The sequence below is a fragment of the Entelurus aequoreus genome, linkage group LG04, assembly GCF_033978785.1.
Source record: "Entelurus aequoreus isolate RoL-2023_Sb linkage group LG04, RoL_Eaeq_v1.1, whole genome shotgun sequence".
Taxonomy (NCBI): Eukaryota; Metazoa; Chordata; class Actinopteri; order Syngnathiformes; family Syngnathidae; genus Entelurus; species Entelurus aequoreus.
In genome coordinates this window covers 90976388-90992704 of record NC_084734.1, presented here as the reverse complement: position 1 = coordinate 90992704, position 16317 = coordinate 90976388, and the positions used below count along the sequence as shown (strand labels likewise).

The 16317-nt window shown below is 40.0% G+C and overlaps 1 protein-coding gene across 2 annotated transcripts in view; it reads right to left on the bottom strand.

Moving 5' to 3' along the window:
* The window catches only part of LOC133649170 (bromodomain-containing protein 8-like), a 30729-nt gene extending 15872 nt beyond the window's left edge, over window positions 1-14857 (bottom strand). For both annotated transcript variants that reach the window (XM_062046005.1, XM_062046006.1), the window contains exons 1-11: window positions 14749-14857; window positions 11516-11612; window positions 8290-8359; window positions 8170-8219; window positions 7947-8069; window positions 7787-7867; window positions 7627-7691; window positions 5390-5553; window positions 5119-5310; window positions 3725-3821; window positions 204-343 (exon numbers count right to left, since the gene is read on the bottom strand). In XM_062046005.1, coding sequence (XP_061901989.1) covers window positions 204-343; window positions 3725-3821; window positions 5119-5310; window positions 5390-5553; window positions 7627-7691; window positions 7787-7867; window positions 7947-8069; window positions 8170-8219; window positions 8290-8359; window positions 11516-11612; window positions 14749-14767 — 1098 coding nt within the window. In that variant the 5' untranslated portion in view covers window positions 14768-14857. The remainder of the gene's footprint in view (window positions 1-203; window positions 344-3724; window positions 3822-5118; window positions 5311-5389; window positions 5554-7626; window positions 7692-7786; window positions 7868-7946; window positions 8070-8169; window positions 8220-8289; window positions 8360-11515; window positions 11613-14748) is intronic.
* Window positions 14858-16317: the final 1460 nt, after the last annotated feature.

Here is a 16317-nt window from a genome sequence, read left to right as displayed (position 1 = left end):
TCATCATAACAAATGATGCAAATTATATGACCATGCCCCCACCAGCACAGGTATCTTGGCAATCTAGGGGAAACCCTGTCTACTATGTATACGTTTTAAGTGAGATACGTATTACTAAGGTTTTTCACAACCCATGTCTTGTTTGGGACATAAAACTGCATAATTGTCATAAAAAAAATAGACAAAGCAGAGACAGTGTGTACCTTCTCCTCGATGATGGCGATGATGTCTCCTACAGTCTCCAAATCTAGTTCATCTCCCATGTAAGATACAGCTACGATGTCCTCAACTAACCCCGTCTCCTCACCAAGCTCTGCCTTCACTGCAGCTTCGAGTTCCCCTTCTGCAAATAAAGCAAGAATATAAAACACATGTAGTAAATCACTGACTTTTGGCAAGGAAGAACAATATCAGTGAAAGAGGCCTCTTTTTTAGCTTAGAAGTTACTCTTTTGTCAACTTAAAAACTCCTAGCCGGTTAAAAAATGTAGGTGGTTACATTTTATAATGATACTGGTGCTAAATTTGTACTTTTGGTTAAATAGAAAACCTACATATTTTGTTAAAAAAAAAAAAAGAGTACCTTTTTATTTTTTACAGAATTTTGGGAAATGCAGGCTCAACATAATAGTAATAGAAATTATTCAATAGTATAAATACATTTATAACTAAGTAATACATTTGCACCTTGCTCACCGTGACAGGGATTGGTACATAGTGAGGAATTGTTGTGTTGCTGTTGAAGCGAACAATACAGCAAAACGTGCGAACGGTGACATAAACACTGCTATTAGTGTGTTAAGCAGAGCTGTGCGGATCAGTCAGCTACTAATCAATATCCAGTGTTTCCCACACATTCATTTATTTGTGGCGGCCCGCCACGAAAGAATTACGTCCGCCACAATTAAAATAAAAAATAAAATAAAATAAAATAATAATAATATATATATATATTTTTTTTTTGTCCTGTCCAGCTTCTCAGGCAAATCATATAGTTGATGTAGATGCCCATATAGGCTGTTCAGATTTACTTTACAAAAGAGAAGTGTAGGATACTTCTCTTGTTGCCTTATTTGTATTTGACCACTACTGTTTTCTGTTTATTTGTTACTGACTGTGGCAGGACACTTCTGCCTCTGTTTCACTTTATGTTGCTGGTAAATAATATGGTTGTAGTAGTAGGCTAAAGTTAAATGATTTAGTATGCACTAATTAAAGGGGCAGAGCTTTAAGAGACATTTTAGCTTTTATATTTTATAAAATATAATTTTTGTAAGAACCACAATTAATAAATATATTTCAGTGAATAACTTATTGTTCAAATCTGTATATAAATATGTACATAAAGTGTTGTAATTATATTGTAAAATGGATGGATGGATGGATGGATGTGTAAAACAAAACTGTTATTATTAATTAGTAAGTATACATTTTTTGAGCCTTTTTAGAGAAAATCATATTGTAGTAAAGTATGCAAATTTCTCGATGATGTCATGGTGACCACGCCCATAGCCACGCCCCCACAGGTATCTTGGCAGTTTATGGGAAACACTGATATCAGACGATTATCATGAAAAAGTATGTTATCGCAATTGCCGATCAATGACTTTTAATGCCGAACCTCTCAGGCTGACTCTGCATTTATTCATAGTCCCTCGAGCTAATTATGTGTCTCTATGCACACTGTGGAGCCGCTTCCCTAAGTTAATAATTATCACCTCCAATACAGCAAATAAACTGCATTTTTTAGTATCTCATATTATTAGGTATATTTATCACTGTAGGACAAGGCTTAACATGTTACACACGAGAGCAAGCCAAGAGCAGGCATGCTAATAGCTAAGATTGCTATTAAAAAACATTGACAAATAAGTGCTTAATAAAGTTTAAAGTGTAGATCGAAGTGCTTTACAGCAGAAAGTAAGCAGTTATTGACAGGAACTTAACAAAAAGATTAATAATAGTCGGAGCCGATAGGATCCTTTTTGGTTGTGAGACCCATTAAACCTAAATATTTTAAAATGTATTTCCGTGAGAGCCATTTGACATTTTTTGCCATTGAATACAACTAAATGTGTGCATTTTAAGACAAACAATTTTATAGTGTATCATTGTAATTACCCTTAACAACCTAAAAATAAATCGAACACTTCTTACCTTTAATGCGACCTGTGTCGAAGTGATGTTTCACATTTAATAATAATAATAATACCTGGGATTTATATAGCGCTTTTCTAAGTACCCAAAGTCGCTTTACATGTTAAAAACCCATCATTCATTCACACCTGGTGGTGGTAAGCTACTTTCGTAGCCACAGCTGCCCTGGGGTAGACTGACATTTGAGTTTAAATAAGGAAATGTGACCATTGCATATTAAACAATCCGGAGAACCTGCACATCATGGGAACGTTTTACCAACAAAAACATGGTTGTATCATGGGATCACCTGCATCCCCAATAGTAGCAAACCTTGACATGGAAAAGAGAGCTCTGAGGTCTTTTAAGGCAACAGCATCAAGTAATTGGTACAGCTATGTGGATGACACACGGGTGAAAATCAGAAGCCAAGAAGTGCATGCCTTCACTGAACACATTAACTCAGTGGACAAAAGCATCAAGTTCACATGTGAGTATGTCAAAGACAGTAGGTTGCCTTTTTAGGACTGATGTCCACATTGGAGATAACAGGGGCCTCCATGTCGGGGTTTACCGAAAACCCACACATATCGATCAATACCTACTTTTTGACTCACGCCACCCACTGGAACACAAACTGGGCATTATCAGAACCCTACAACACAGAGCTGATAATGTTCCTACCAGCCCACATCACAAAGAGAAAGAGCTTAGGCATTTGAGTTAAGCCCTCAAAACCTGTGCTTACCCCAGCTGGTCGTTTGTGAAAAGTGCATCCAAAATTAACAAGAACAGAGTGGATGAGGAGGAAAAAGGTGACAGATGCAAAATTATTGTCATTCCATATGCATCATGTCTATCTGAGAAACTCAAAAGATTTTTTAACCAACACAACATTCCAGTACACTTCAAACCAGGCGACACCCTCAGAGAGAGACTGGAGCATTCTAAAGACCAGACACCCCACACTCACAAAAACAATCTGGTGTATGCTATCCAGTAATGATGAATGCACTGATTCATATATTGGGGAAACAAAACAACCACTAAGCCGACGCATGGCACAGCATAGACGGGCAAACTATTCAGGCCAAGACTAGGCTGTCTACCTGCACCTCAAGGAGAAACAGCACTCTTTTCAGAACAAAAATGTACAGATTCTGGACAGGGAGGACGGACGGTACAAAAAGAGTAGTGAGGGAAGCAATCTATGTCAAGGTTGAAAAACCATCTCTGAACAGTGGAGGTGGTCTGCGACACCACCTGTCCCCCACATACAACACTGTCCTTTCAACTATTCCTAAAAGACACTGCAATTTAGCCTCCAGCAAATAACAGGAGTTAAAAACATTCTGGTCACAGAAGGTGACCAGAATGCCATTTGTTTACAACTAAATGGAATGCTTACGCGGGGGATTCCAACTATTTTGGACAGGTAAAATGTGACATCCTGTCTAATTAAAAAAAATGAGGTCTCTTTAACATCATTGCTAACCAAGCAGATGGCAAGCAACAGTAAACAAAAAAAAAAGCCTGGGCTAAGAGTGAGTTAAGTTAAGCTTGAATTAAGTTTCATTGAGCATATTTACCTGTGAGGACATCATGGCCAGATGGTAATGGCATGGCGACGGCAGCAGCAGTCTGTAATCCATTGCTAAGGTTTCCAGAGGAGTCTCCGTCAGCAACCTGTAATAGCAAAACCGGGTTTTTATCCCGTACAATTAAAAGCAGTTATGCAACTCAGTCTGCTGTAAATTGACAAATGAATGCTTAGTGTGTCTGTTACTTTACACTCATATTGTACATAAACGTCTGTAAACGTACCTATTCTAAGTAAGATACTGCCTGTTTAGTATAACTTCACTTTATCCTCACATGCAATATAACCATGCAGGTAACTATAAAGTGCATTTAAATATTGGAGATGTAACTTTGCTTCATGAATTATGTGATGCTGATGACACAACTTTACATTAAAACTGCCCCAAACCTCTTCACTGTCATCCCTCAACTCTTGCCTTGAAGAAATCAAAGCATGGATGAACAGCAACTCCACATTTCAGCTGAACAGCAATAAAACGAAAGCACTCCTCATTGGTACCCCTCATCAGGTGCACTCCCCACCTATGTCACAACTTAAACTTTGACAGACAGGTCATTCTTCTCTCTTCCGCAGCAACAAACCTGGGAGTTTGGCTCAGCCCCTACCTGACTTTCAAGGACCACATAAAACATCTCTGCAAAACCTAATTTCACCACCTCTGCAATATTTCAAGACTATGTCCCGCTTTATCTCTCCCAGCATCAGAACAATTGGTCCCTGTCTTTAAGTCCTCAAGGCTGGACTACTGTAACAGGCTCTTCGCCAGGATACCTGGCAAGACAATCCAGAAGCTACAATACATCCAAAACAGTGCCGCCGTGTCCTGATGAGAGCCCATAAACACGAGCATATCACCCCCATCCTTCAATCACTGCACTGGCTCCCGGTCTCATCCCGGATCAACTTTTAAATCTTGCTACAAACTTATAAATGCATCCATGGAAATGCACCTAATTACCTTCAAGAACTCATCACCCTACAGTCCACAACCCACACACTAAGATCAACAAACACCCTGCTCCTACATGTCCCCACCACCAGGCTCTCCACCATGGGGGACAGAGTCTTCTGCATGGCCGCACCACACCTTTGGAACAACCTCCCAATTCACCTGAGGGCTTTTCAGAGCCTAGAATCTTCTAAAATAGGCCTGAAAACCTGTTTATTCAGAAAGGCATATGGTTGCTAAATGTCAATAAGATGTTTTAACCTCTTCTTTTTTGTTTTAATTAAGTATGTTTAGTCTCCTCCACCCTGTTTTTAACTGTGTAGCCCTTTGAGTTCTAGCTTGATTAAAAGTGCATTAGATATTAAATGTATTATTATTAGTACTTAATGTTTATTAACGATTTAATGAATAGAGGCTAAGCTGGCTCTCACAAGGCGAGTGCTGGCCGAGATGTGGTTGCCTTTTTTCAGCAGCTCTGACAGGAGAGGAGAAGGCGGAGGTGTGGCCTTCTGTTGTAGGAGCCTCTTCTGTGGGGAGTCATCTATGAGAGAGGCCATACCTCCATCTTTAGGACCTGGGCCTGGACCCTCAGTCAAGGGGAGAAAAATCCCTCCACCTTGGTCCTTGTGAAAACAGCAGAAATAAAAACTAACGTGTTGTGTCACACACAGATTAATACACTGTATGCAAGCACCTACTTACAGAGTGTGTGCTGGTGTCATCTGAGGAAATGCCTGTAGGTTCTAAAGGTGGCATGGGGACTGAGGAATCAGTCTGGGCCTCCATGCAGGGGGGGCTGGTACCCAGAGGGGATCGGACAGTGACACTGGGTAAACGCTTGGGGGTGTTTTTAATCGCCAGACGAGCTAGAAGACAAGACAGTTCATGAGTGGTATATCTAATAATATGACACCGATAAAACAAAACAACATGCAGCTGCTTCAGCAGCGGAACAGGTGGCCAACTTTTTGCAATCAAAGGGTGGTGGATGTGGATGTCAACTACATCTACACAAGCTAATAATGTCTTGTAGGAAGAATAATACCACGCCTGTCATCATCATTAAGTTAACCAACAAAAAAGTGGCTTTGTTGAGGTAAAGAAGCATGTAGGAAAAAAAGTACCAAGTACCACCTCAGAAAACACTTGGCTCTACAAGTACCACCATAATGACCAACATTAAAATACAGTAGCGTTTGCTTAAATATTTGTTAAAAACAAGGCATAGAATTTATTTTAATAAGTATATTTATATTTTTGGCCACTGTAACATTACACACAGTTCGAACATCAAACCTGTGTTTGAATACAGGAAAATAAAACACTGCTTAAATAATAAATCAAATAAGATTGATTGAACAAAATTCAGAAATTATTTGGCGTACCACTAGATGGAGCCCGTGTACCACTAGTTGTACTTCTATCAGGTTTGATAATCACTGGTCTACATTAATGAGGTACTATCCCAAAATTGCCAAGAGAGCGCACAACTTCAGCAGGACAAAATGCACCAACTGCAACATTTTTTTATAAACCTACATGAAGGGAAAGAAAGAAGGCAAAGTACTTGTTGTTAAAGACATCAAAGAACCAGAGAAATATTAAAGATGGCATCATCTCAACTGCAAGAAAATAAAAATAGTCAACTAACAAAGCTCTACAATAATGACATTTTAGGGTCGTCAAAAATATTGTTGTTTTGTTTCCTATCTGTACTTCTGAAGTACAGTTATTTTGCTGAAGAACTTTGTTTTAATTTTGACGAGACAACATGGCGTCCTTTGTTGTGTCATTTTTCCTTTTCTGTTTTTAAAAATGACAAACTGTTAGGCGGCGTGGGTGGACGCAGCGGCTACTCTCTCCCTGAGCTTGGATGAGAAAGGGTGTTGGTGAGAGAGAAACTGTATTTTGATTTTTCTGTCTGTCCTGCATGCATGGAGTCGTTAACAATAAAAAATCTTTGAACTCTTTGAAGTCGATTCCAACACACAAATAATACATCAATACTTGCTTTTTTGGTATCGTCAGTACCGAATACTGTAAATTCTTTCTTCTGCCAGCTACGTCGATTCCTAATTGTTGTGTGAGATTAAGCACTGAGCAGTCAGCACCAAAAAAAAACAACAAGTGTTTATCATATATTTATTGCTTTATGGTAGGCCAGGGCGATACATTGATTTTATCGAGTTTTTTAGTCGCAGACGATCTAAAGAAATTTAAAGTAGGAAAAAGATCTGAAAAAATGCTAAATAATTTTTTTTTCTAAATAAATCAAAGAGTTTAGTTTTAGGCCATATCGTCCAGGCCTATTTTGTGGCAACTTGCCACAAATGTGGATTTTGCGCTTCAGTTTCGCCCTCGCTCATTAACATATTAGAATGGAAGGGTGGCAGTATGCGTTGTAGCCACGCTTCATAACACACTTGGTTTTCTAGAGAATAAGACATAGCAGAAGCAGGGCTTCTCCTACATGTAAAAGATTGCAGTGCAACGCTAAGGCAAGATTACTGCCGCCAACCTTTCAAAATAAGTTTTTGCTCTCTTTATTTTATTTTATTTTTTTTTACATGAAAACACTAACATGAAAACAAATGTAAGTCATATATTGTACACAGCTCTTTTTTAAGGCACGAAATATATGTTTTTAAAAACAGCAAAACCTTTTAAAATCAGAGTACAAATGCATTAAATACAGCAAAAGGCTAAAATGTTGATACTAATAACCACAAATATTTGTGTATTTTGTGGGGCAACATTACTTACCACTCATGCATGGCTCGCCCAAACTAAGTAATAGATGATAGAATATTGTTTTCTAGTTAAGGAATAGTTAATCACAAATAAACAATAAATACCTCTGGTTTACAAACTCTTTTAAGACATCTTAAAGTGAAAGATGAAACCCTATTGTAAATATTTTACATTGCAACCAAACTCACCTTGATATGCCATTTCTGTTGCTTTCCTCTTCTGCTCTGCTTCCTCCTCTTCCTGCTTCTTTTTTCTGTAGTTGTAGATGTGCAGTTTAGTATATAAGGATGACAAAATGTGAAAAATAAAAACGAAGAGAACTAAGATAGGTTGAACAAGTCATCTTACATTGTGTTCTCTGCCCACAGCTCCTTCAGCTGGGGGTCCATGTGACCTGTCTGTATTAGATCCACCTCCTTCTTCAACTTTCTGCACAGGTCGATATTACAGGGTGTAAAAGTTCACCACACAAGTGGTTAAAGGGCTTCCTTTTAAGGATGCTGCTTACCTGTACTGCTCTTGTGTGTTTCGTAGTAGTTTTTTCAGCTCCTCTATTCTCTCAGTAGTCAGCCTGCGGACTATTACATCCTCAATAGTCTCAACCACCTCGCCCTTCTCACCGCGCTTACGTCTGGAACACAAAACAAATTCAACACGGTTTACAACTGGTCTAAAGTAAACAAAATTTACCGCAAAGGGTCTTAATTTTGTTGGTATGACTGATAACTGACTTAGGAGCTTCTGTTGCTTCCAGCAGCTCAGAATATTGTGAGGCACAGTGCTGAAAAATAAAGACATGATTGAATCACAATCCTTACAACACCTCTGTAAAAACAGGCGGAGTCTCTTACTTTCTGCGAGAACCAGTCAGGTGGGCGACCAGGCTCAGAAAAAGGCTTGATGGCTCTACTTACAGACACCCTACAATCACAAGAGGACCATTCACTTCACTTACTTCAGAAAATCGTATACAGTGGAACCTCGATTTACGAACCCTTCTTTTTGCCAACTTTTCGATTGATAATGTTTCCGGTTTGCTTAAGTATGCCTCTGTGGCGACCCATATCTCTGTGTACCAACTTTTCATTTAGTCATTAATTTTCGTGCTACAGGCAAAAACGCCGGGTGTATCATGGTAGGGAAGGCACAGCCTTCTACTCAACTTTCTGCACAAGACACACTCACTTCTTAGTGCTTCAGTTTGTGTGCCTTGTTTGTGTTTATCCCATTTGGATTAGTTTTGTCCACTTTTCTAACTCAATATGAGTCTCAAAAAGCCAACAGACCAGCGTGGAAAAAAAGACACAATCCCTGTGGATAAAAAAAAAAAAAAGACTATTTGCAAGGAGTACTGTACATTAATGGCGCTCGCAAGTATAATTGACAAAGATTGACGAAGCAGGCTCTGGGATCGTGCCACAACAAGTTTTAATTGTGAAGACATCTGCCTTTTTTGGAAAAACATGCCAGAGCAGACTTATTGCAAAGCGAGGATAAGATACACACACGGAACGGGGGGGCTCCTTCTTGATGTTCGTAGATTTTACTTTTTTAATGTTTATTATTGCAGCAATATGGTTGTTAAAGTTAAGGATTTCTGATCGTTTGGGAGGGCACCATGATGGCTTCTCTGTGTGTGCGTGTGTAGCCAGAGCAGCGCATACAGCACAGTTCAAATAGTTTTTGAATAGAAAGTTGATCCATTGTTTGTTATACAGTACTGTATAACAATTTATATTGTATTGTGTTCAAAGTCTACTAAAAGGCTTGAACCCAATATTCATATTTACTTTGCTTTAGAGCTGGGCGATATATTGAGTTTGTAAGATATATTTTTAAACAAGATATGAATTAAGAAAATATCGTAATAGCGATATAATTTATTTCACGTTAAAATTACCAAACGCCGCTTATATGTTGTGTTCCTTGTTCTCCCCGCTCCCACTCCATGGGCTACTAAACCCCTCCCCTTCCTCCTTCCAAGACCTGCTTGCACGTAAAAGAACATACATGACTGGTTGGTTGTTTACTATGATGAGTCACGATTGGTTAGAGACAGACCAATCAGATGCAAGATAGGGCGGGTCATCGAACCAGGAAGGGAAATCACAAAGTGCCTGCATGCAAATGTATTTTTTTTAATCTGTGTATGATACATTTTGTATTATTTGCACAGCTATGTTATTTATTTTACGTATAAATAATATTTATTTTATTTTATTTATGTTATGTAATTCTGTACTACTTAAACGGTTTCTTTTCTGTGCTGTTAATACCCATCTTGACTAACTGGGTTAATAAAAGTGCCACTGACTGTTTACAGTACAGTTGTCATTCACTTTAATTTCACTGAATATTGCTCAAAAATTAATATCTTTATATGTATATGTGGAGGGGGCGTGGTCTGCGGGCCTGCCGCGGAGCGGGGTGTGTAAGGACCGGCCTCGAAGTCAGCGGCAGGTGAGTAGATTGCCCAGCTGGGGCTTGTTATCTAATCACCTGTCACCCTTATTAGCAGCAGCCGGGATGAGACATGTGGTTGGAGTGGGAGGAGAAGACACATGCCCGAGAGACTGAGAGAAGGAGCAGACTGAAAAGTCACGAGAGCGAAGACTGCTGGAAAGCAGGCCATCCGTGGGCATGTGTGCTTGCAATAAAAGACTTTGTTCAAACCTGATCACTGGGCTCCCAGAAGATCTGTTGGCACCAGGAGAACCCACCATAGAGAGAGACTTTCACAGTATACTTTTACCGAAAAATATATAGAGATATATATCGAATATTGAGTTTAAGTAAAAATATTTTGAGATATACTTTTTCGTCCATATCACCCAGCCCTACTTAGTTTCTTATGGGGAACTCTGCTTCACTATACCTAATTTTTGATTTACAAACTATGTTCAAGAACCAATGAAGTTTGTAAATCGAGAATCCACTGTACATTTATAATAATTATGGGTAAAAACACAGTACATAAAAAGGATGTTAATAACTATTAATCATAGGGGTGTAATGGTACGTGTATTTGTATTGAACTGTTTCGGTACTGGGGTTTCGGATCGGTTCGGAGGTGTACCGAACGAGTTTCCACACGGACATATTAAGTAGCATACCGCACGTTGTGTAAACAATGCACACGGAGGCACAACACACGGCATGCTAGCAGCGACCGGGCTACGACAACATGTAAAAGCCAGAGCTGGAAGACCCTCCTGCCTCATTAAGATCTCCCGTTTGGAAACACTTTGGCTGCGCGATACAACAATGGAGGACAGAGGTTTGCCAACATTGTTCAGCAGCTGCTTCTGACAACACATCAAACATGCTAACCCATTTGAAGCGTCACCACCGCATTCAAGCAGCCTCTCCTCGGCGAGTCAGGCAGGGCTAAAGCAATAACAAATGTTTTTATAGCAGCAGATTTAAGACCATATTGCATTAAAAACTAGATTTTGACCCACTTCTATGGTGGAAGAACAATAAGCCCATATATCCTCTTACTGCCAAGTTAGCCAGGCTGGGGGGGGGAAAGAAAAGTTAATCTGAAGCTGAGTTGACTTGAAACTGTTTAATGTTGCACTTTTTATATGTAGAAGAAAAGTTTTGTCATTTTATTTAATCTGAGCAACAACGTGAGGCAGTTTAATGTTGATTAACATGGACCCCGACTTAAACAAGTTGAAAAACTTATTCGGGTGTTACCATTTAGTGGTCAATTGTACGGAATATGTACTGTACTGTGCAATCTACTAATAAAAGTCTCAATCAATCAATCAAAAAAATAACTTTATATGTAGAAAGGTTTTGTTAAGAAACCATTCTGAGCCTTATCTTATTTAGTTTTTATTTTACATATGTTGACCACATTAACCCTGGCAATGGACCCTGTGTGTATATGTATGTTATGCCATTGTTTACAAATTTGGTAAATAAATAACCAAAACATTTATATTTTGTTGTTTTCTTACTGTATTGAAAATGAACCGAACCGTGACCTCTAAACCGAGGTACGTACCGAACCGAAATTGTTGTGTACCGTTACACCCCTAATTAATCATGTGTTGTTGTTTTAATTACCAGTTTTGGTCACCACTCCTCATAACAGAGGAGGCCAGGCACAGTTTTTCCCTGACCGACCAGGGTTCCGTTGGCCCCACATTCAGAATCTTATGTTCTGGAACACAGAGAAGAAACAAACAGCATAAAAAAACACGCAGAAAGGAATATCAATTCATACTGAAATAAATTGTATACACAACACTTTAACCCTTGTGTGGTGTTAATATTGTTGTTACTCAGCCAGTGTTTGTGGGTCTGATGGACCCGTTGCCTTTTGTGGCTTTTAATGCCTCACAATCAAACACTTTTTTGTTAAAATACTGACTTATCCCAAAAAACATCTGTAATGAAATGCTTCGAGAGGCTGGTAAAGGAATACATTGTCTCCAGACTTCCCCCCACATTCGACCCATACCAGTTTGCTTATCGCCCTAACCGCTCCACAGAGGACGCCATCTCCTCTGCACTCCACCTGAGCTTAAAACATCTGGAAGGAAAGGACACACACGTGCGGATGTTGTTTCTGGACTTCAGCTCAGCATTCAACACCATCATCCCGCAGCACTTGGTGAGCAAACTGGCCCCCCTTGGATTCAGTACCCCCCTATGCAACTGGCTGCTTGACTTCCTCACAGACAGACCCCAATCTGTGAGAGTGGGCAACAACACCTCCAGTGCCATCTCCCTGAGCACCGGCTCCCCCCAAGGCTGCGTCCTGAGTCCGCTGCTGTTCACGTTGATGACTCATGACTGCTGCGCCAGGTCCACTACTAACTACATTGTGAAGTATGCGGACGACACGACAGTAGTGGGCCTCATCCGTGACAACGACATGGACTACAGGGAGGAGGTGAAACATCTGGTTGACTGGTGCAGAACCAACAACCTGGTCCTGAATGTCGACAAGACCAAGGAGATCATTGTCGACTTCAGGAAGCACCAGTCCAGCCACGCTCCACTCTTCATCAACGGAGATGGTAAGCAGCACCAAGTTCCTGGGGGTGCAGACAACTGACAATATAACCTGGTCCCTACACACCGGAGCTCTTGTAAAAAGAGCTCAGCAGCGCATGCACTTTTTGCGTCAGATGAAAAGAGCCCCGCTCCCTCCCCCCATTCTCAGCACATTCTACAGAGGCACTATAGAGAGCCTGCTGACCAACTGCATCTCTGTCTGGACTGGAGCCTGCAGTGCCTCAGACTGGAAGTCTCTCCAGAGAGTGGTGAGGACGGCGGAAAAGATCATCAGGACTCCTCTTCCTCCTATCCAGGAGATCGCAAAAAGCCGCTGCCTGACCAGGGCTCAGAAAATCTGCAGAGACTCCTCCAAACCCCACCAAGGACTGTTTTCACTGCTGGACTCTAGAAAGAGGTCCGCAGCCTCCGTAGCAGAACCTCCAGGTTCTGTAAAAGCTTCTTCCCTCAGGCCGTAAGACTCTTGAACGCATAATAATAATCCCCTCAATTCCCCCCGAAATGGATGAACTCGCTGGAATATAAAGACAATATAACATACATCCATAAACGTAGATGCATATGCAAAAGTGCAATATATTTATCTTTACAGTAATCTATTTATTTATATCTGCACCTTATTGCTTTTTTATCCTGCACTGCCAACCAGCTAATGCAACAACATTTCGTTCTTATCTGTACTGTAAAGTTCAAATTTGAACGACAATAGAAAGTAAGTCTAAGTCTAAGACCCACAAACACTGGCTGAGTAACAACAATATGAACGTTGCATGGAAATTTATCTGCCAGTTTCTGCATCCCACATGGATTCTTCTTTTGTGTTTCTGCACCTGCGGTTCCCACACAAGGTTGCAACATTGTTTGTCAACACTGTCTGCGCTCATTTTGTCGCACATTTGACCCTCTGATGTTCTGTGTACCTACACTCTGTCCTCCCCGTCTAGGCCTGCTGTGTGTGTGTGTGTGTGTGTGTGTGTGTGTGTGTGTGTGTGTGTGTGTGTGTGTGTGTGTGTGTGTGTGTGTGTGTGTGGTACACAGAACATCATTTTCCACACTTCTATTAGCCCCGGGTCCAGTGGACCCCGGACATCTTATATGTAATAGAAATGTGTAGGGGGGGTGTATGGTGTGTGTTCATTAAATATGTATTCTGATATATGTTCTTCACAGAAAATGAGCCAAAGCCAGTGAGTCTCAGTTTGAAAAATTAATTAATTGTATCATTTTTCTTTTAATAAAAATTGAAAACGGGTCCCACAGACCCGAACACCATACAAGGGTTAAATGAAGTGTAAAAGTCAAAAACTGCTTGGAGAACAGGAAAAACAATTGTGTAGTACCAGGACAGAGAATGATGTTTGCATCCTAGTCATGCACCTGGGGACAGGTTGATTGGCAATACTAAATTGGCCCTAGTGTGTGAATGTGAGTGTGAATGTTGTCTTTCTATCTATGTTGGCGACTTGTCCAGGGTGTACACCGCCTTCAGCCTGAATGCAGCTGAGATAGGCTCCAGCACCCCTCGCGACCCCAAAAGGGACAAGCGGTAGAAAATGGATGGATGGATCCTAGTCAATAACTTTGAATTGTATTACACACTTTAAATGACCGATAAAGGAACAGAACATCTGTAGTTAGGTTGGGGAGAGTGAACATGAAACATTTACAGGTAACTATATCAGACTATAGCAATGACAAAATGTCCATTTCCTATTACAAATAAGAATTATGACTAAAACCTGTTTACAAAACACACGTGAATGGGTGAGGAAGCACGAAACACTAAACAATTTGTTGAAGCTTTATTCACATTAATTTAATGTAGCGTAATTATAAAAACATAAGCACACAACTAATAATGCAATCAAATCAGCAAAAATATGTTTTTACTTGTATTTCAGACTACCGTAGGTAGCATATTTGATAGAAGCTTACATGTAATTTATTTGGCGTGGAACAACATTGCAGTTATAACAGGTTGAAATTGTTCTTAAAGAGTAATCGCAGCAAAACATTTTCATACAAAAGGTAAGATAAACAGTAACAAACTGCTCATATTCAACCAACATTGGCTTGGCGTTAGCTTAGCGCTGTTATTACGGGGGAACACAATCATGAGACACATACAGCTAAGCGATGCAGCGTTTCATTAACCAAACTAATCTCTTCTTTTTTAACAAACTAAAATACATAACACAGTCCGGGTTGCATGTCATGTAGGATTGGGCCGTAAACTCAATAGGAAAGACGCGGAGAAGTAAGAAAATAATACTCACTGCCTATCCCGCTCGCCATTGCTTTTGTGACAACAAGGCCACGGCCTCAACTTCCGCCGGACACATTTCAGTGGTACACGAGTTTCTCTTCTTGAGCGAACCGACGGAAGTGCTGCAATGCATCATCCTGTACGGTACAGTAATGCCCTTTTCGTTGGGAGGGTGAAAAAAATAGAAAAACTTAAATACTTGCAAATGTCTTGACTTGACCAGGGTTGAGGAGGAATTACAACAAACCCTGACATTTTTAACATTTGTTTAAAATAAAAAAATAAAATATAATGATTTTGAAGGGATAGGTTGATTGGCAACACTAAATTGGCCCTAGTTTGTGAATGTGAGTGTGAATGTTGTGTGTCTATCTGTGTTGGCCCTGTGATGAGGTGGAGACTTGTCCAGGGTGTACCCCGCCTTCTGCCCGAATGCAGCTGAGATAGGCTCCAGCACCCCCCGCGACACCAAAAGGGACAAGCGGTAGAAAATGGATGGATGAATGAAGACAACACATAGTTTTTCTTTTTAGAAACTGCATGGACTTAATGTTTATATATTTGTTTTAATTAATTGTTGAATGTGTAAGCAATGTTTTAGGCCCAATAATATGTATATTATAACATTTGGTTACATTGTTGTCACATTTTAATATTATCAAACATAATGTGCAGCTGGAATAGGCTCCAGCACCCACCGCGACCCCCTAAGGGACAAGCGGTAGAAAAATGGATGGATGGATGAATAATTTCTATTAACATTAACATGACTATACTTAACGTAGGGTGTAAAAAACAAAATACCACTCTTCCAAATGAAATACATGATTCAATGCAATACATCAATCTTTCAAAGTTCCTAAAAGCAAACAGCATGAGCGTGATTTTAATTCCTAATTACAGTGCATCCGGAAAGTATTCACAGAGTATCACTTTTGTCACATTTTTTTTTATACTTGAGCCTATTCTAAAATGCCATCCATCCATGTTCGATGCCGCTTGTCCCTCTCACCCTCTCGGGGTCGCAGAGCCTATCCCAGCTGCATTCGGGTGGAAGGACATTCTAAAATGGATTAAATTAATTATTGTCCTCAAAATTCTACAGACAATACCCACAATGGCAATATGAACTTTTTTTTATTAAGCAAATAATTTTTTTTTTAAAATAATCACATGTATATAAGTATTCACAGCCTTTGCTCAATACTTTGTTGATGCCGCTTTGGCAGCAATTACAGTCTCAAGTCCTATCTTTGGGCAGTTTCGCTCATTCTTCTGCAGCACCTCTCAGGCTCCATCTGATTGGATGGGAAATATTAGTTGCCATCCAGTCTTCCTGCTAATTGGACAACAAAACACATATAAATCATACAGAGAGGGGTGCAGTGTCCCTTCCTCACCATGAAGAGGCGGGGGCGAAGATGAGCTGGCAGGCGCGTGTGGTAGATGAATTTCAACATAGAAGGGACAATATTTTTTTATGATTTACACAATAATTATTGCATTTAATGTCTTTACTAGCCCTCCACACTGCTTTTAAACACACTTCCTTCATCGATCAAAATGGAACTAAGAAAAC